Raw genomic sequence first — 18,585 nt, 5'->3', positions numbered from 1 at the left:
ATCCTCTGACACAAGACAGCTCCCTTGTACCTTGGCACATCTCAAAAATGCCATTACTGGGATTGTGACGACTTCAGCATTTCCTTGGGGGAAAGTTTTCCTTAGCAAATAAAATGGATCACACAGTAAAGTCCTTGTAGAGCTCCTCATGCAATATGGATTGGTGCTGAAGCCACTGGAGGAACAATTTCTCACCATACTCAGCAGCAATGCAAAAATGAGACTATCTACAAGTAAATGGAACGTTCTGGTTAAACATAGGCTAGCTGTATCATTTTGAATGTCAAAAGTATATCGTGCTCTCTTTGTGATTTTATATGTATATATATATGGTCTCGAGTCCTCTAAGCTTAAAGGAACCTAGAGAAAAGATTGACGTGAGCAGCCATATGACCAAGTTTTAGAGGTTTGAACGGTGACTGGGTATTATCTGTCACCCTCCCCTCTCCCCTCGCCTTTCTGCCTCTGTTGGGAGAAATACACATACCTGCCATGACTCTTTAGGGCTGCTCCACTTGCCTCCAGAGTCCTGAAGGTTTAGCACACACCCCAGTATGTGATTTCATATATAATGTTGTAGACCTCGGAATAAACTGAGTTCAAAAGTCAGTTGAGACTTGTAGAGTGTAGGGCAAAGCTTTCATTTTCCTTTTACCACTCAACTCTAACGAAGTGTTTAATAGGAACTGAATTTTTCTAAGTTGTCGTATCTTTAAAATATGAATGATTATACAATTCATAAAGGATGACTAGTGGATGTGGAAATCCAGTTGGTTATTCTTCTTTGAGTTTTATATTCGTCACTGAATGGGAAAGACTTTGGTTATACGTGCATCTGTTCGTAAAAGGGCACGAAAGTCATAGAGTCTTGGACGATGTGGACATATATACATATGTACTTATATGGCTGATTCAGCTTTTTTTTTCCTTGAGAACACTAGACACACAATCAGCTTATGCCTACATTTCAGAAGTGAGTGACTTGCCTTTCACATATCACTGGAAATGCTTAGCTCAGGTTGGAGGGCACAAAGGCAAGCCCTGTTCTGTTGTGTTTTGTTTACTGCATCACTTCAGCAGCTCCACTTACTGTAGAGTCTGGAAAAGATTTGCCTGGCCATCGATTACTGAGTGTCTCTCTCAACTATGGCTGTTACTATATACCCAGATGGCTGAGACATAAGCTTCCTATCCCATGAGGATTCTCCTCTGAAATCCCATCCCAATTTCCAAAACCATCCTGCTTAAGCAAGGAGAATTTAACTTAATACTTGCATCTGTCAGTTCTAATACGTCCTTTAAACCATTAAGGCCCAAAGATCACTAAATACTTCTTAAGCAAAGGATGGCATTAATAAGCATTCCCCAAAGTTGCTAATCATTGATTAACATCCTAACAGTGGCCTTGAAAGTATGCACAGCCGAGTCATGATGGAGACATTTGCCCCTGGGGAAGGTTCAAAGGGCCAGGGGCAGGGGGTAAGGTTAAATCATATTTAAATCATATTCCCCTTAAAAAGTTAAAATATTTCTTGTGGTTTTAGTTTATTTATTCTAGGGTTGAAAAAAAAATGACAGAAGAGTTTCCCAGCTTGTTTTTAAGTACATTTCTGTTCTTTCAGCTAACTACAGAAAAATATCCCTCGTCTGGTTTATTTTGAATATGTTTATGGAGTCAGTAGTGAATCTACTAGTGGCTTCCACATTTTAAAATGTTTTGGGGATAAGAGTTGACGTAGACCCAGGCAAATTTCTGTCCCTAAGTTATGAAAAACCTAAAGGAGTTTGTCAGAAAATCAAAACTTCACCCAAACCTCAATAGAGAAACGTTTAGATTTTATCTTTTCTAACTTTAACAATTTTAAAAGAGACACCTTCTATTAGGTGTAAGTTTATATCCCCCTCCCCTACACACACTAAATGGGGACACATCAAGTCATAAACAGCTATTAGTAAATTACTAAGTAGTCCTTTACCAGGTACTTCCAGGGCGTTGCCATCTGTTCTCTCATACTTCTAAAACAATCGTCCTAGTCAGAGTAACATCGCCAAAGTGACAGCCAATCTTCTTGAGGGCAATCTCAATCCTTTCAGGAAAATGAAGAATTACGGAGGCATTGATTTTTCTTTTCACTCAGAAAATGTGTGTGCTCTTTCTGCCTGTAGCAATACCCTAGTAATGCCCTTGGCTGATTAGTGCTAATCCAGAGACTGCCTAATTTTGGAATACCTACTTTTTTGTTACCATATTTTTTTTTTCTTATCCTCTGTGCTTTTCACCGACTGTAACGGCACTCTCATTAATCACACCCACAAAATTAATCCATCATCGGCATGTTCAGTCCCTCGCGGGTGGGGGGGAGGCAGGACTCGTCACTCAGTGGGGTCTCCTCTATGCCAGGTCCGGATTACAAGGAGCTGGATGTTCACCTTCGCAGGATGCAGTCTGGATTTGGCTTCAGAATCCTCGGGGGAGATGAGCCTGGACAGCCTGTGAGTTGAATTCTCTTTATTTCCACACTTTGGGTTATATCGGGTGTGTATGGGTGAAGGGAAAGATCATTCAGTATGATATAAAAAAAGAAATCTTTTAGGACTCACATAAACAGTTTTTGAGGTTTGGTTTGTTTGTTTTTTTCTTGGTATTTAAGTTTTCAAAGCATGCCAGTGTTTCCATGCCAATATATCATCATACATCAATGCACATTTCATGAAGAGAGGGACATTACTCTTTCTTAAAATGGATTGGATTCCTCTTGACTATTTCAATTATTTACTTGTATTGGACCTCTGGTCTCTCTGGGCAGCAGCTCACAGATAAACATGCAGTATGACAGAAGATATATGTGAGGAGATGACTTGGAACTGCAGAATTGTGTATGTTTTCAATCAGAACTACAGGGGAGAGAAAACACGGGGAAGTAAAATCAAGTTCAATGCTGCAGAATCTCGCCAGATTTGAATTAGGGGATTACCGTGAGAGAATGTCCACGAAGTCAACTTCAGTTGGTACAATATTGGGAATTTGCGAAGGGCTCTGGAGAAATTATGTATATAATACATCAGAGTGACTGCATAAAATAACAATATGCATTAATATACAAAAAAACACAGCAAAGCAAGACTCGTGAGCATGTATTAAAATAACAGCCATAAAACACTGTAAAAGACGTGTCTTAAGTGGTACCCAATGTGACTATGTCAGGTTCATAAATGGTCCCTAAGCACTGAAATATGGTCAGGCCCCTTCTCATACATAAATACAAGTAAAAGATCAAACTATAAAATAAACGTAAGGGGAAACAACAAAGTTCCAGTTCTTCCCATAATGCTTACTTCAATACAGTCTTTGAGGTACACAGTTCTTACTTTGCTGGACTCCTCCCACCTCCATAGGTTCATGCTTTGTCTGCTTTGTGGGTAAACTAGCACCCCATTTGTAGCACCGTCTTCTCTTCGCCCATCTCCTCCTCTTCAGAGATAGAAGGGACTGCATCTCCCCCTCTTCAGAGATAGAAGGGGTTGCATGACTGAGTCATAGGAAAGGCATAGTGTCAGCTGACTCCAGAAGGGAAAGGTCTAGCTGATCTTCGCCTGGCACAGGAACTATAGAATTGTTACCCAAATGGAACACATATTGCTCAGAACGAAGCTCAGGTGTTTGAGTGCAGCCCGTGGTTACCACCCAGCCTCAGGACAGCTTTCTGCCCGGTCGGTACACAGGTTCCCAGGTTCCCAGCCCTTCTGAACATTGGCTTTACACTCCTGAGTCCTTTCTCCCCTCCGGTGGGCAGGCATTCAGTATTTATGATAAACCTCTTCAGATCACATGTTTTGCTGGTTGTCCTCATTGTGTTTAGATTTACTCTGGTTTATTCTTTCAATTGAATGATTTAAGACACGCTCAGGCTGCAAGTTACAATTCTGACAGTTAAACCATAAAGTTAGAAGCCTAAATCTCCCTGAAGCATTCAAAGCCAGAATATAGTGTCTTGAAGACCAGAATGTTGCACCTCAGAAAGATTATATCAGGAAGGGTAAGTCGACTGTAAAGATCTCCCTTATGCCTTTCCTTCCTGCTTTCCTCCACTGTAAGTCCAGAGATAACATACAAACAAAATGCACTAGCCTCAGTTAATTGCTGATGTGCTACAAAGGGAGAGGCGCATGACGTGACTTGGTCCCCACCCGCAGGAGGTCTCATAAATTATATCAAATGGGTTTCTGCCTTCATATAGACGAAATGGTATTGACATCTCAGGGTGCACATTAAACACGACAGCACGGCTTTCGGCAAATAATGAACAGCAGGGCTCCAGCTCAAACAAGCGTATGGGCATTTTTTCCTGCAAGAGGAAATAATTTTCACAGTTAAATAACAATAGAAATAGAAAGAAATGAGAAATTGCCACAAAGCAATGAAAATGGGATTTCCAGCTGTGAGCTGCAAAGACATGGGAAGGCATTAAGATGGAAAGGCTTGGAAAACACTGCAGTGGAGAAAGGCCTGTGTGGAGAAAAACTGTTCGTGGAAAGAGAGAGGCGATGATAGACAGGGGCCTTGGCATGCGAGTCTGGTGCAGACTTGTGGAAGAGTTTCAGGAGGCCAGAGCTGGAAATCTGCTTGCCACCTTGTCAAGTCACCCTGGGCTATAATTATTGCAGATCAGACCTGCTGGGTTCAGACCGACATTAGGTAGTGTGGGAAAGAAGTAAAGGAATTTAAAGGACTGAAAAGGTGGTTTTGGTTTTGTTTTTCTTAGTTTTGGTTCTCTTTTTTGTGTTAGTTTTTTCCCCTGGCTTACGGGGATATCAGCCACTTGAATGTGAATTGCTGTTATTTCATATCAAATACTTCATTTTGTTCTGTGCCTTCACAGCCTTTAAGATAAAGTGAAGTTGTGGAGTTTTTGATTCTTTTTTTTTTTTTTTTACAAAAGATGGTTGGAAAGATAAGGCCAGGTCACTTGTTTGGGGGGTGTCTGTGTGGAGGGGTCTTTCTTGATCTGTTTTGCCACCAATCTGTTCCTTCAGGGCCAAAGCAAGACAGGCAGGATAAAGAACTCCTCCAAGGGCAATGAGAAAGCTGATGAGTGGGTCCTCAGAGGTTGAAGGATCCAGTGAGGTCAGAGGGAGGTGATGAGTAGAGCGAGGCCAGTGTTGGCTGGGAAGGCTCACTGGCCAGTATAGCCTGATGGGTCAGGGAGCCCAGGCCATGCACTCAGCAGACCTGGAAAGTGACCAGTACGATGGGGCAGGAGGCTCAAGCCAGCCGCCTGAGGGAAAGTCCCTCAGCGGACTTGGAACGTGACCAGTGAGATCATAGCTTCTGTGTCCACTGGACCAAGTGAGAATACTCAGAACCTTGCTACTCAAATCGTGTTAGATCTACAGACCAGAAGCACCCAACACCTCCTGGGAGCTTGTTAAACATGCAGAATCTCAGGTTAAACCCCAGGCCTGTAGAATCAGACTCTCGGGGTAGATGCAGAATTCTGTTTCAACAAGCTCACGGTGCGATTCATGTGCACCCTAAAGTTTGAGAACTACTGATTTAAAGGATCAGATATCCTGAGGTATGTTTTCAAGAGCTTAGGTGAACATGTATATATGGAAGTCAATATGAGTTAACAGTGCAAGAAGGAATCATAGATTATCCTCTCCAGATAGGAAATAAACTACTCAAATGTGTCAAGTGTACAAAGCATATTCAAATTAAAGGGAAAAAAAAGAGTTGTGGGTTATTTTCTTTCCTGAATAGAGAGACACATAGAGCTGGCTCTGTGTCAGCAGTGAAATACAGGGCACGAAGGTGTAAATAGGCCAAAGGCTAAGGAACAACAGCAGCATGAGAGGCAGAAGCAGTGATGGCGCACGTGGTCATCCTCTTCCCAGCGGCAGTTCCTGAAGGAAGGAGCAAGTGTAACTCCTATATGTAGCTCACGGACGAGCAGCTCTAATGCCTGCTTCAGTTCCCCACGCTGAGCTCAATTCAAGTTTCTTTCATAACTATGACAACCTTTCTTTGAAAAAGGTAGAGGGTGGATTATACAATGTGATTATACAATAATATATATATTGTTAATAATTTTACAATACTATATAATAAGCTATATTGAAGTATTATATTGAGTACACTATTTAGAAATAAATATGTAAGATTTGATAGAACAAACTAAAGTTTGAAGATTAAAGCTTCAAGTTTAAAAAAAAAATGTATCCAGTGAACTTCAGTCTTTGCTCAAATGTCAGCTTCTCATTGAGGCCTGATCTAACCTGCCCTAACACCACCTCAGCAGCATAGCTGACACCCACCCACCATCCTACTGTGCTCTCTTTTTTTCATTGTACGTGCCTGCTAGCATACAACATAATTTTTACATTTATTACTGTCTGACCACTAGAATGGCTCTATAGAACAGGGATTTCTGCTTATTGTTCACTGATGGATTCCTAGCACCTAGAAGTGTCCCTGGACTCAATGAATATTTGCTGGATAAATGAATGAATTAGCGAGGAGAGTACTTCATATCACAGCAATAAAACAGAAAAACAGATGTTTTACTGGGGTTCTCCTTTTAATGGATGATATTAAACTAGTAACACAGAAGATAACTTCAAGAGTTATCTCTTTGCTGTTTTCCTACAGCAGGAGAGGAATGAGAATTTTCCTATGTGAAATTTTGTTTTTACTATTTTTGTACAGTGCCCAATTGCAGTGGTAGCTCTCTCAGTTGTAACCTATTTTTTTAATTCCTTTTCATCAATCAGAATCAGAACTATAGCTTAATGTTGGTAATTAAGCTAAGAATTTCTCTAGCCATTTTTTCTCTGTTACTAGCTATAAACTCTCCCACTGAGGCATACAGGAAATCTAAAGGTTGAAGCGTTTTCTTTGGGCTAACCCAGCTAAATGCAGCTTTTCATGGGGCAGTGGAGGAACATAAACATTCATTTTAACTGGCTTTTGCACAAAGCACTTAATAAATCTTTGAAGTGCTCCATAGCAGGTTGAGTCTTTTGAAGAATAGATTGGAATATCTTTAGAAAGAAACTCGTAAATTCAGGTTGACAGGACAATAAGGGAAAATGGAAAGTATCAGAAGCATGCCCGACTGCTGGGCCACAGCAAATGGGCACAGCCATTTGCTGTAGCCCAGCAGTCCAAGGCCGGCAATGTGTTTCCTGTGAGAGCAATAATGAATCAGTTGTCAGAGCACCAATATTCAACAAGGAAGCAAATCTACTCTCCACTCCCCACCCTCCCCCAAGAATAGGGGGAAAACAGCCGCGTGGTAGGGAATTTTCATTGCTATGGATAAAGAGAGCTATTCAGTGGACCAAGGCTATGAAGTCCTCAGGGAAAAAAAGAAAACTCTCCAGACCATAATTCAGCATATACCTGAGGAGGTCTGGGCATTCAGATCTGTGCTGACAGGCCACACTGAGTAGTGTGACCAAGTAAGAAGGAATGGTCTGCTGCCAAACCTGCTGACACACAAGGCTGCAGGTCGTGATGGAGCAACTCTGCAAATTAACTGGAATCCACGGATCTGAGATTTGAAAGAAATTAGTGCCTGAAAGAAATCAATCCGTGAGCAAGGGATCATTTGATAGAGACTTAAAATACAACCTAGAATATAGCCTCTGTAATATTATCAGACTAATGGTAACCACTGCCTTCAGATGCTGTGAGGCTAAGCCACTTGGCAAAAGGAAAACTATTCTTTTGAACTCTATTGTCCACGAGTTGGAAAAATTGTAGATTAAATGGCAAAACTAAAATATTTAGTGCTATTGCCTTTCCTCTGAGAAAGAAAAAAAGCCGTGCTAATGGACACTTAATGGGAAGTAGGAAACCTTACATCGTTATGCCTTGTATCACAGTCCCTGGTTCAGGGATTTATAACAATATGCACATTTCCCAGATGTGTACCTCCAAATTTCCTGGTATGGTGGCCACCTAAACAGCAGAAGCATTGCAGGGGACAGGCACAACTGGGGGCATCCTTTGTGCAGAGGAAGTGCTCTAAGAAAGTATTCAAAGAAATGGAGCAAAAATCTGGAGGAGATTTGACTGTTCTTAAAGTACGTCAACTGTCCAGGGAAGGCCAGCCATGACTTCTGCTTTGCTTTGTTTTGTCCTTAACTCCAGCTTTTGAAAGCAAAGCAAAAATTAAAAGATAAAAAACACTTTGAACCTTTATCTGAACTTAATAATATACAGCAGGTAGTTTCCCCTGGCATTTTTCAAGCACTCACTACGTGCCCTGAGCAAAGTTAAATGCTTCCCATGCACTATTTCATTCGCTTCTCCCAACAACTCCATGAAGTAGGTCCTATTATTTTATTTCCCCATTTTTGCAGGTGAAGAAACCGAGGCTTGCGGAGATTGAAAAGCCTTGCCCACGGCACACAAATAAAGAAGTGGAGCTAGGATTCCATCCCCAGTTTGTTTCAATTCAGAGCCCATGTACGGTGGCCAATAACATCAGATTATTTGGGGTTAAGGGTGATAGCTTATGAACCAGTTAGCAAGTGTCCCCCAGACTTCATGGCCATCAGGAGCCAGTTCACAATTTATTTCTCTAAGAGGAGTTAGCAACCTGGAAGAGTTAGGAGGGCATCCTTTCGGCCTCTCATTTTTCATTTTTCAAGTACATGTTCAGATTTGGGGCAGAGGGTGTAAACAGGGAATAAAATCTTCTACTGAGTTACTTGGTAGGTAAGTAGATAGATGGCAGAAAGGAAGGAAGGAAGGAAGTTTGAAACGTAAACACCTTTTCTTCTCACTGCTTGTCTAGATTTTGATTGGAGCCGTCATTGCCATGGGATCAGCCGACAGAGACGGCCGCCTACACCCAGGAGACGAGCTCGTCTATGTGGATGGGATTCCAGTGGCTGGCAAGACCCACCGCTATGTCATCGACCTTATGCACCATGCAGCCCGGAACGGGCAGGTCAACCTCACTGTGAGAAGAAAGGTGCTATGTGGAGGTATGTAACTCAAGCCAGCAGCAAGAGTTGTGGGTTAGGTGGTGAGATGCTTTTGTGAGTCAGGGTCAGGACACTGGAGACAACATTTTAAATCAGTTTCTATATTATATGAGGGAAAAGACCAACCTTGATATGCCACATGTAACTATGATGTTGAAAGTGCAGATTTTCACCCCACTAGTACATTTCTAAGCAATCTTTGAGGCTGACATTTTCCATGGAGTCATTAAAAATTTCTAGCAAAGCCTGAAGCTAATTTAAGTTGTGTATGTTCTTTGCTTTTTGGTAGATGCTAGGTATAAGAAGAACATTATAATAGTGAAAAATATAGCTTTTGAAAATGTTCCTCATTGCGTTTACAAGCCAAGAAACACAGCATTTTGATACCATAAAAAGGCAACTAGGATGGAAAATTAACTTCCTTTATAGAGCCTGATAAAAGGTAACAATAAAATGATTACCCTGATTTAGAAAAATACAGCTGTATGTCACTCTGAGAAAGCACAATTCATATAACTCCAAAGTTATGAAACAGAGAAATTAGAAGTAATTATTCCCTTTACAACCTTTACAGCTTCATAAAAGGATCCACCAAAGAAATACTTTTAAAAGTCAGCCCTCTTAGTCATATTATGATTCAATTTAGCTCTCTTTACCATCTCTCAACCCCCCCAAAAAAGATTTTTGTTGATAAGGAATATGTCCATTACAAGCATTATACTGTTTTTTATCCTCTGAGCACTCAGTAATATTGGGAATATTGTCCCAAACCGCCTGTGCTTTGCCCTGTGAATTACAGGAGCGACAGTGCCAAAGATGTTCTGTTGTCACCTGCCCCGGTGGCCTGCTGGCCTCTCTACTCAGCCCTGGACTGCTCCTCATACAGAATGATCAATACTGGAATTAGGAGGGACCTTAGAAAGAGCAACGTGAACTCCCTTGTGATGACAAACTGAGGCCCAGAGGTTCAGTAGATGTCCTGGTGGTCTGCAGTTGAGTCAGTGATCGTGCAGAGACCCATCTCCCAAGCCAGTGCTTCTTTCTTTACTCTACCACCAACCCCCTGTCCAGTGAATTCAAAGACATTAGACCAACCTTTAGCAAATGTCACTCCCTAACATAGGGAGTCTTCCGTATGTGCTATTATCATAACACATTTGAATTTTTAAAAAAGGGCCACCAGCTAATCACAGGTTATGAATCACTCGAGAGGATAAGGCTTATTAGTCGAACTAAAAATCCTTTTCTATTCAAATCTAGAAACTAGATTTTGAGCAAGAGCTATCACTTAAAAGGGTAAGTCAGAAGAATTATCAGCCCTTACCAGTAGAGACTGCTGTAGATCTTGTATTATGGAGGTTTTGCTAAGAGGTGCCATTCGTCTTCAGAAATTCATGGCAGACCACTTGACCCAGTGAAGTAAAACACCTTGAATTATGCCTTAACCTTGGGCGAGATGCCCCAAGGAAGACAGTGTTTGCTCGGTTAACATTTAACTGTCTCTCACACTCCAAAGTGATTTTTAATAAAAAGTTTGCTGTGCTATATGTTCTGTAACCCAAAGATAAGTTTAAAAATACTGATTTACAAGGAAATACACTGCGAAGTGCAAAAACTAATGCACCAACATAATTTCATGCTCTCCTTGCCACCAGCTGATTATCGCAAATTAAATTTTGTTCTAATCAACCCAGCCTATTGGAGTGTAGGCCAAATGCTTCAAAAATGTATTCTCGCAATTTGTGGATCATGTAACTTCCGTGAAGATGCTCTTTGCTGCAGTTCTTACCAACTTTACTCATTTAGGCTTTCAAGTGCATTTCAAGTGCATTTAATTTTTGAAAATGTTCTGCTGCAGACTGCTCATTCACACCAGGAGAGTTTCCAAGTTAGTTCAGCCCACTCTTCCTTGAAAGCTTCATGAGTATTGAAAACGATTAAGTTCAGCAAAGGATACTTTGATAGTAAAGTCAATGCCTAGAAATAGGATGGAGCAGATTTTTTAAACGGGCCTAGGAAGACAGCCTTTCTTCATAGCTGCCATTTCTCCAACAGTGAGAAGAGGTAGCTACCAATGGATATGATGGTGGATATGCCATTTTAAGGGTTCTTGTTATCAACATTATTATGCTTTCTTAAGCAAATGCAGTGGGAGGTGCAAGCCTGGCTTATGATGAGATGATTCAAAGCTGAGGGGAAATGAGTAATCAGATTGTGAAGAGACAGAAGATGAACGAGAAGACAGGCAGTGTCACCACCTTCTTGCACAAAGGAGTAATGCAATGGAAAAAGAGGTGGGCAGAAGGGAGGTCAGCGTTATGCTTGCCTCCACTCGTACAAATGTCCTGCCTCACCTCAGAAGACACTGGGCACTGGTTTTCTAGTTGATGCTGAAGAGAAGAAAAAAAAAAAAGCATTAATTATGAGAGATACAGACTGGTTAGTTACACTGGGCAAAAATTAAAATAAAAACCTGCTCCAAAGGTTAACATAACAAAAAAAAGTGTACACACTAAAGATAGAAAGGCAAAATTTTCAATTAGGCAATAGCAAACTAGATCCTCAGAAGTGAGAAACTGTGGATGAAAACGTAAAGGATAAAGGATGAAAACATCCAGTAATGTATCCAATTTTGTTTACCAGATAATTTTAGCACAGATCTTGCACCTTAAACTAGTTTTGAAAGGTGTCTTATCCATGCTACCAGCTCCGATATTTAGTAATTTTTTCCCAAGGATAGTAGAAGAGTGGCTTTAATTGTTATGCTGAAAGTATAAATATTTACATGTTTAGTAACTCAACTTTGAGACGTTCAACATAGTGACACATTATTTTGAATACATACTATTCGTCTGAGAGAAGAGTGTCTCTGAGGAATTTCTGAAAGTGTAAATCTAGAATTGATGTGAAAGAAAGTTTTATGACTTAATCAAAACATGTTAGAGTCCATCTTAAAGCTATCAGCATCTTTTTTTTCTAACACCTAATAAGGGAAAGTCTAATTCTTGGCCTGATACTGAGAAAGGGAACGTTTTCTTGGCAGCTGGGTGAAAAGTTTAGCCAGTGTTCCCTGCTCCTGGTTACTATACTTTCTGTCAATTCTAAATACAATCCCTTACTCTTTGTCTATGAGCATGTCACCCATTTAAATAATTTGTCTGCCTTGGTGAACATAAGGCAGGAGTGCAGAAACTCAAATGCCTGCAGGAAGGCCAGCCCCTAACATGGGCAGGACCCCAGCCTGCCAGGCACCACAGGGGTGCACTACGCCCGTGGACACTCCAGTGCATGTGTCCAAGCTCTACCACACACATACCCCATTGCCTCAGCCGTGCTTCAAGACAAGATTTTCACATCCTTCCAGGGGACAGTCCTGTGAAGAGAGGCCCACACACAACCTGGAAGCAGGCAAGGTCTGTTTGGTTACATGAAGCCCTGGTACCCAGTCTGTGATCTTGAAGGGAAACAAGGGCTCCAGTTGAACAAGTCCCTTTGGCCCTGCGTGCTCCTCACTCCACGGGTAAATGAGTAAATCAGGAATTTGCAAGAGACACTGGGGAGTAGTTGAGACTTGCACATTGCGTACTCAGTCAAGGGAGCAGCAATTGCCCAACTCTAGTTGATTATTACCAAATATTTCAAGAGAAACTAGAAATCCAGCTTTCTGTAAAATCACCCTATTTAAAAACATTGGCAATTAATTTTAACAATTATTAAACAAAGTCTAGACCGGCATTGGGCAGGAATAATAAATGGGTCTGCAGACCAGGAGCAGCTCCTGGCCAGCAGTTGACTGTTCTAGTCAAAATCATCTCACCTGGAGGACATTATCAGTGACTCCTGCCTTCCCAAATGGAGACCCTCTCCCAGTCAGCACAGTGATGATTTCCAGTATGACTGGTGAGGACAAAACAGAAGCTAAACCTAAAAATTAATTATTTGACTTGAATAGATACTAAGTGACTGGATTCTGTACGCCCATTTGTGTGTGAGCCAGAGGATGAGTCAGGGATGCTGGGAGTTAGTGTGTTTAAAAAAAAAAAAAAAAGAAGAAGAAGAAAAATTACATGTGGTATTTAGTCACTTTCTGTCATTTTACTGTATTATTCTAAAACAACAGTGTTCATCCCCTATACCAGGAAGTGTTGTTGGAGAGAAGACAGTCTCATTTGGGTCTAGAGCCAGCCAAGTAGAAAAATGAGGTGGAATCAGTTACATCCCTCAAAGTCAATCATTGGAAGTCTTCTTAACTCCCTGGTTTTAAATGTGCTCATGGTGTTAAAGATAAAGAACTTTGTTCTAGAGGTTGAAAGAGACATGCAGAAGCAATAGGAAAGTATTCTGTTAATGCATTTGACGCCTTCACTCTCCCAGGGACACTCACATTGACTTAGGCAATGATTTTCTTTCTTTCTCCCTTTGGAACCTGTGGCACAGCCACTCCAAGCCACTTACTGCAAAGACAGATAATTTTTCTTTGTTGCTGCTTTACTGACAACCGCAGCTCTCAACCCCCTAAAATATGACAGCCAGAAAATGAGATTTGTCACTGCCTATGACATTTAGTTACTGATTTGGTCCAATAACTCAGGGAGATTTTCAATTTAATGTTGCAACATAATAATTGTTTGTTTTTCTTCTTCCTGACTATCTCTAATCACTTTATTTCCAACTTATACAAGGACTGATAAAGTTTATGTGCTTCACCAAGACAATAACAGCTTGTCTTTGGATGATGTTTTCTAGTGGAGAGGGTTCATTTTACAGGCAGTTTGAAATTCTGGTGGAAAAGAGGGAAAAGCATTGACATTGACATTTTGCTCTTTTATCACCTCAGTACATTTCTTACATATGAAAACATCCATTTGTTTTCTTTTATTAAAACCTGATTGATTAAATATTACAGAAAAATTCAAATTTATCAAATGGTAATAAGCAGTAGCCTGGGTCTTATTCATTCTGTAATCACAGACAAGAAATGAGTACATTTTTGTAAAGACCATTTTTAAATCTGAGTATCTGATTAAATGCAGCTCCATTTTCTTTAGGTATCAGTGTCACAAAACATCTCTTATAGTCAGTGTTCTTGTTCCCTGATTTTTGAACTGACTTTGATTTTTGAAATGAAATGATTTTTCATTTCAGATTGGAATTGCATCTTACATTAAAAGCCTTCATTGGAACTTTGGCTAATTATTTTTAACTTGCCATATGAGACAACTGCCAGTATTCTAAATAGGAGACCATATCTAAAGACCCAAAAAGGAATCACTAATTATCATTATTTTCTATCTTATTGTTCCTCTGTTCCATAAACATCTTTTGAGTACACTAATCAAGTTGTAAGATGGAGATGAAACGGTCCTATTTCTAATTACAGTATTCTGCGTGCCTGCTTAAGTTTTTTTTTTTTTCATCCGAATACCAGAACCTAGGTATTATAGTAAAATGACAAAATTCTTTCTTGGATGATAGATCAACTTTCAGTTTAAAAAGTAGGTTCTCGGGCTTCCCTGGTGGCGCAGTGGTTGAGAGTCTGCCTGCTAATGTGGGGGACACGGGTTCGAGCCCTGGTCTGGGAAGATCCCACATGCCACGGAGCGGCTGGGCCCGTGGGCCACAACTACTGAGCCTGCGCGTCTGGAGCCTGTGCCCCGCAACGGGAGGGGCCGCGATAGTGAGAGGCCCGCGCACCGCGATGAAGAGCGGTCCCCGCACCGCGATGAAGAGTGGCCCCCACTTGCCGTAACTAGAGAAAGCCCTCGCACCAACCGAAGACCCAACACAGTCAAATAAATAAATAAATAAATAAAGTAGATAAAAAAAAAAAAAAAAGTAGGTTCTCTTGGCTGCCAACTTTCTATCATTTCTCCCTATAAATATACTTGCTTTCTCATGGAAGTATTGGCTTGGTTTATCTGGTTGACAATAAAGTATATTTTACAATAATATAGAATGTAAATGAGTAAGGCCTCCAACACCTCCCTTAGAGATTCAAAATTCATCATTCCTCAGCCTGATATCATTGTCAGATTTGATCCTAGAGTGAGCAAACTAAGAAGTAGGTTTCCCAGCTACGCAAAGTGAGTGAACACTTCTAAGCTAACAGAATATCACAGAATTAAATAAACCCATGGCTTTTTAGTAAAATTACGGTAGGTCACTTTACATGGACATCCTCTGGGCTATTAACCCCAACTACAATCAGCACGTCTCAAAGTGCGGCCTTGAAACCTCATCCAGATTCCTGTGCCCAGTTGTTCGAAGATCTACTGAAAAGACTCCTTGGGTGGGCTCTGATGATGCATATTTCTTACAAGTTCTTTAAGTGGGTTTTATGCATAGCACAGTTGAAGAGTCTGTCTGTCTTTTTTGTGATCTTCTTAGATCAATTATAGTTGTGAAACTAAGAAGCCTGATATTTAAAACTAGGCATTGTCTTGGCGGGTTGCAGTCTCACCAAGAAGAAGTTATAAACAAGTAGCGGCACAGGGGAGGCTGAGGAGGGCTTTTACCTGTGTTTGCTCTGAAGGGTGGAAAGGAGCAAGACCTAGGGGGCTCCATAGCCAGGTTTGTAGCTTTTCAAATACTCTTCACATCCAGGGGGTGGGGGGAGGAATGGAGGCCAGTCAACCAGCCTGGTAGCAATGCCAGTGTCTAGAATAGTGCCCAGTACACAGGAGGCACTCCTTCATCAAGCCCCTTGCTAAATGACCAGGTGCCTGTGCACGATGTGTGTTCCAGGGGAGCCCTGCCCGGAGAACGGGAGGAGTCCAGGCTCCGTGTCGACCCACCACAGCTCTCCTCGCAGCGACTACGCAACCTACACCAACACCCACACCAACAGCAGCGCCTCTCCCCCCGAAGGCTTCGCCTCCCACAGCCTGCAGACCAGTGACGTGGTCATTCACCGCAAAGAGAACGAGGGCTTCGGCTTTGTCATCATCAGCTCCCTGAACAGGCCAGAGTCCGGATCCACCATAAGTAAGTGTCTGCTTTGCCTGCGTTTGAATAAGAGGTATTGTTTTTATTGTTCTGGTGGTGGGGATCCTGGACAAGTAGAGCAGAGGACTGTTGTATTCATAAATATGGAGCCCGAAAGTCGCAGCCTCTGGGCACAAACTAGGCATCCTTAACACTTGCCTAGCCAGATGTTGCCGACTTCGGCTCAGAAAGAATTCAAGACCACGGCTAATGTCCTCCCAAACCCACAGCCCCCATAAAAGCTCTTCATTCATTTTAAACTGGGAAGAAAACAATGCAGCGTGATGTGGGAGTTTCGATGTGAGGGGAGAGATGCCCCTGTTCCGTAGAATGAAACCAGCTGCACAAAGGATCTGAGGGAAAAGCAGTCCAGGCAGAAGCCTTGACGTGGGAAGGTGCTCAGCATTCAAAAAATATACAGAAAATGTATGGTTTCACGTATACATGAAATCTGAAAAACAAGGCAAATAAACACACTAACGGACCAAACAGAAACAGACTCCTAGATACAGAGAACAAACTAGTGGTGGCCAGAGGGGAGGGAGGAGGGGGAGGGGTGAGATAGGTGAGAGGAATCAAGTGGTTCAAACTTCCAGTTATAAAATAAATAAGTCACAGGGATGCAGTGTACAGTGCAGGGAATATAGTCAATAAAACTATCACTTTATATGGTGCATAATCTATAAAAATATCAAATCACTATGTTGTATACCTGAAACTAATATAAACTTGTAAGTCAACTATACTTCTATTAAATATATATGTATATGTTTATATACAGATTATGCGTATATAGATACACACACAGAAGCCCAGTGCATCTGTGGTCTAGTGAACACGAGCAGCATGAGGCCAGGATATAGAACTAGGCAAGAGCCAGGCTGTGCAGGGCTTCACACACCCTTGGGAAGAAGCGTGGATTATAGTCTAAATCCATGGGAACCACTGGAAGGTTTTAAGCGGTAGACAGATATCTGACGTATATTTTTAAAAGATGAATCCAGATGCTTATGAAAAATGAAATCAGGAAGAGAGCCAGAGTGGAAGCATGAGACACAGTTAGGAGACCTTTAACACTGTCCTGTAGATTGCGATGATCATTCTGTAATGTATAAAAATATCGAATCACTATGTTGTGCACCTGGAGCTAACATAGTGTTGTAGGTCAACTATACTTCAGTAAAAAATAAATAAATAAATAAATTTTTAAGTAAGTAAATAAGTAACTGAATAAGACAGCCTCGTGTGTCCAGAGATCCCAGTGCCTTGGTAGAAGTAGTGGATGGGGGAGAAGTAGATGATTTCACCTTCTGAGGTTCCTCCAAATCTAAGGTTCCAAGAGCCTGTACAACAGGTGACAGTCGGAGGTCGTATTTCTCTTCCAGTCAATCATCTTTGCAGATTCTCAGCTTCCTCAGTGGTTTTCCTTTCAGCAACACTATTCCAGAAGTCACTCATCAGCCAGCAAGCAGTAGGACAGAAGTGATAGGAAAACTTGTTCATTTTTCATGAACAAGTGATTTAGCCCGAAATGGTGGATAGAAACACCATAACAGAGAGCATTAGGAGAAACAATAATTGAGTCATGCTGTGGTCCTAAATTTCTTATGAATTGTGCTTGTCCCCAGCGCATGGCAAGGGGTGCGGGTATCAAACAATGCTCAAGAAATCAAATTGTTGGGAATGAATAAGAACTTTTTATGATAAAGTTAATGTTAGCAAAATACTACCAGGACTAAATGGAGAGAATTGCCCTGTTTAGCTTTAGCTTTGACAAATTCAAGAGTGGAAACTATAAAAGTGTTAAACTTTGTGAAAGGTGAAAATGTGCAGAAGCTAAATTACGTACATCTGAAAGTACGATTTCATTTATCTTTTTCTTCATCATAAGCTAAAGAAATAAATCCAGTCCTTAAGCATAGAGTAAAGGCAGGATTCTGTCAATGTGGTGAATTCAGCAAGATTAAAAGGACACAAGATTTTCTTGAATTATATATACAGTCTTCCAATAATTTACACTTGGGGAAAATGTTCACAGAGAGCTTTTGTAGCTATTCCAGGCATTCAAATTGTTTATTGGGGCAGGATACCTAAAGGACTGGAATAAAATTAAGTGTACTACCATAGTGAAAGTATTAAGCATGTATTTAAGGTCTCAGCTTTATTTGAAGTGTGACAGCATTATTGCTAAACGTACAGGAGGGTGTGTGTGTGTGCATGTGTGCGTGCATGTGTACACGCGTACACTTATTACATAAGGAAGCCACAGAGGATTTGTCTGTTGCAAATAAGATCCATGCGTGGACAGGTTTGGCAAACGCCAGGTGTAAATGCTTACAATTAAATGTGGATTTTTCTTCCTACCAAGTGACCATTAGACTGACCTCAAAAGAGTAATTCTAACCATTTTCGAAATGGTATTATTTTACATCACCCTGGAGAGTGGAAATCTATTCTAGAGTTCATGATACTTCCTAGCTTCTTTTTTCACGTATTTATTTCTTTTTAATTTAAGAAACTTAAAAAAAAAATTTTATTAGAGTGTAGTTGCTTTACAATATTGTGTTAGTTTCTACTGTACGCAAAGTGAATCAGCCATACGTA

The 18,585-nt window shown here is 41.0% G+C and overlaps 1 protein-coding gene across 3 annotated transcripts in view; it reads left to right on the top strand.

Moving 5' to 3' along the window:
• Positions 1 to 18,585, top strand: part of MAGI2 (membrane associated guanylate kinase, WW and PDZ domain containing 2) — a 1,349,206-nt gene that overhangs the window by 1,194,647 nt on the left and 135,974 nt on the right. For all 3 annotated transcript variants that reach the window (XM_068550445.1, XM_068550444.1, XM_068550443.1), the window contains 3 exons: positions 2,402 to 2,493; positions 8,805 to 8,997; positions 15,742 to 15,981. In XM_068550445.1, the coding sequence (XP_068406546.1) occupies positions 2,402 to 2,493; positions 8,805 to 8,997; positions 15,742 to 15,981 (525 nt within the window). The remainder of the gene's footprint in view (positions 1 to 2,401; positions 2,494 to 8,804; positions 8,998 to 15,741; positions 15,982 to 18,585) is intronic.

Source organism: Eschrichtius robustus, chromosome 8 (assembly GCF_028021215.1).
Source record: "Eschrichtius robustus isolate mEscRob2 chromosome 8, mEscRob2.pri, whole genome shotgun sequence".
Classification (NCBI taxonomy): Eukaryota; Metazoa; Chordata; class Mammalia; order Artiodactyla; family Eschrichtiidae; genus Eschrichtius; species Eschrichtius robustus.
Note: the sequence above shows the minus strand (reverse complement) of the source record. Positions and strands in the feature narration are given on the sequence as shown.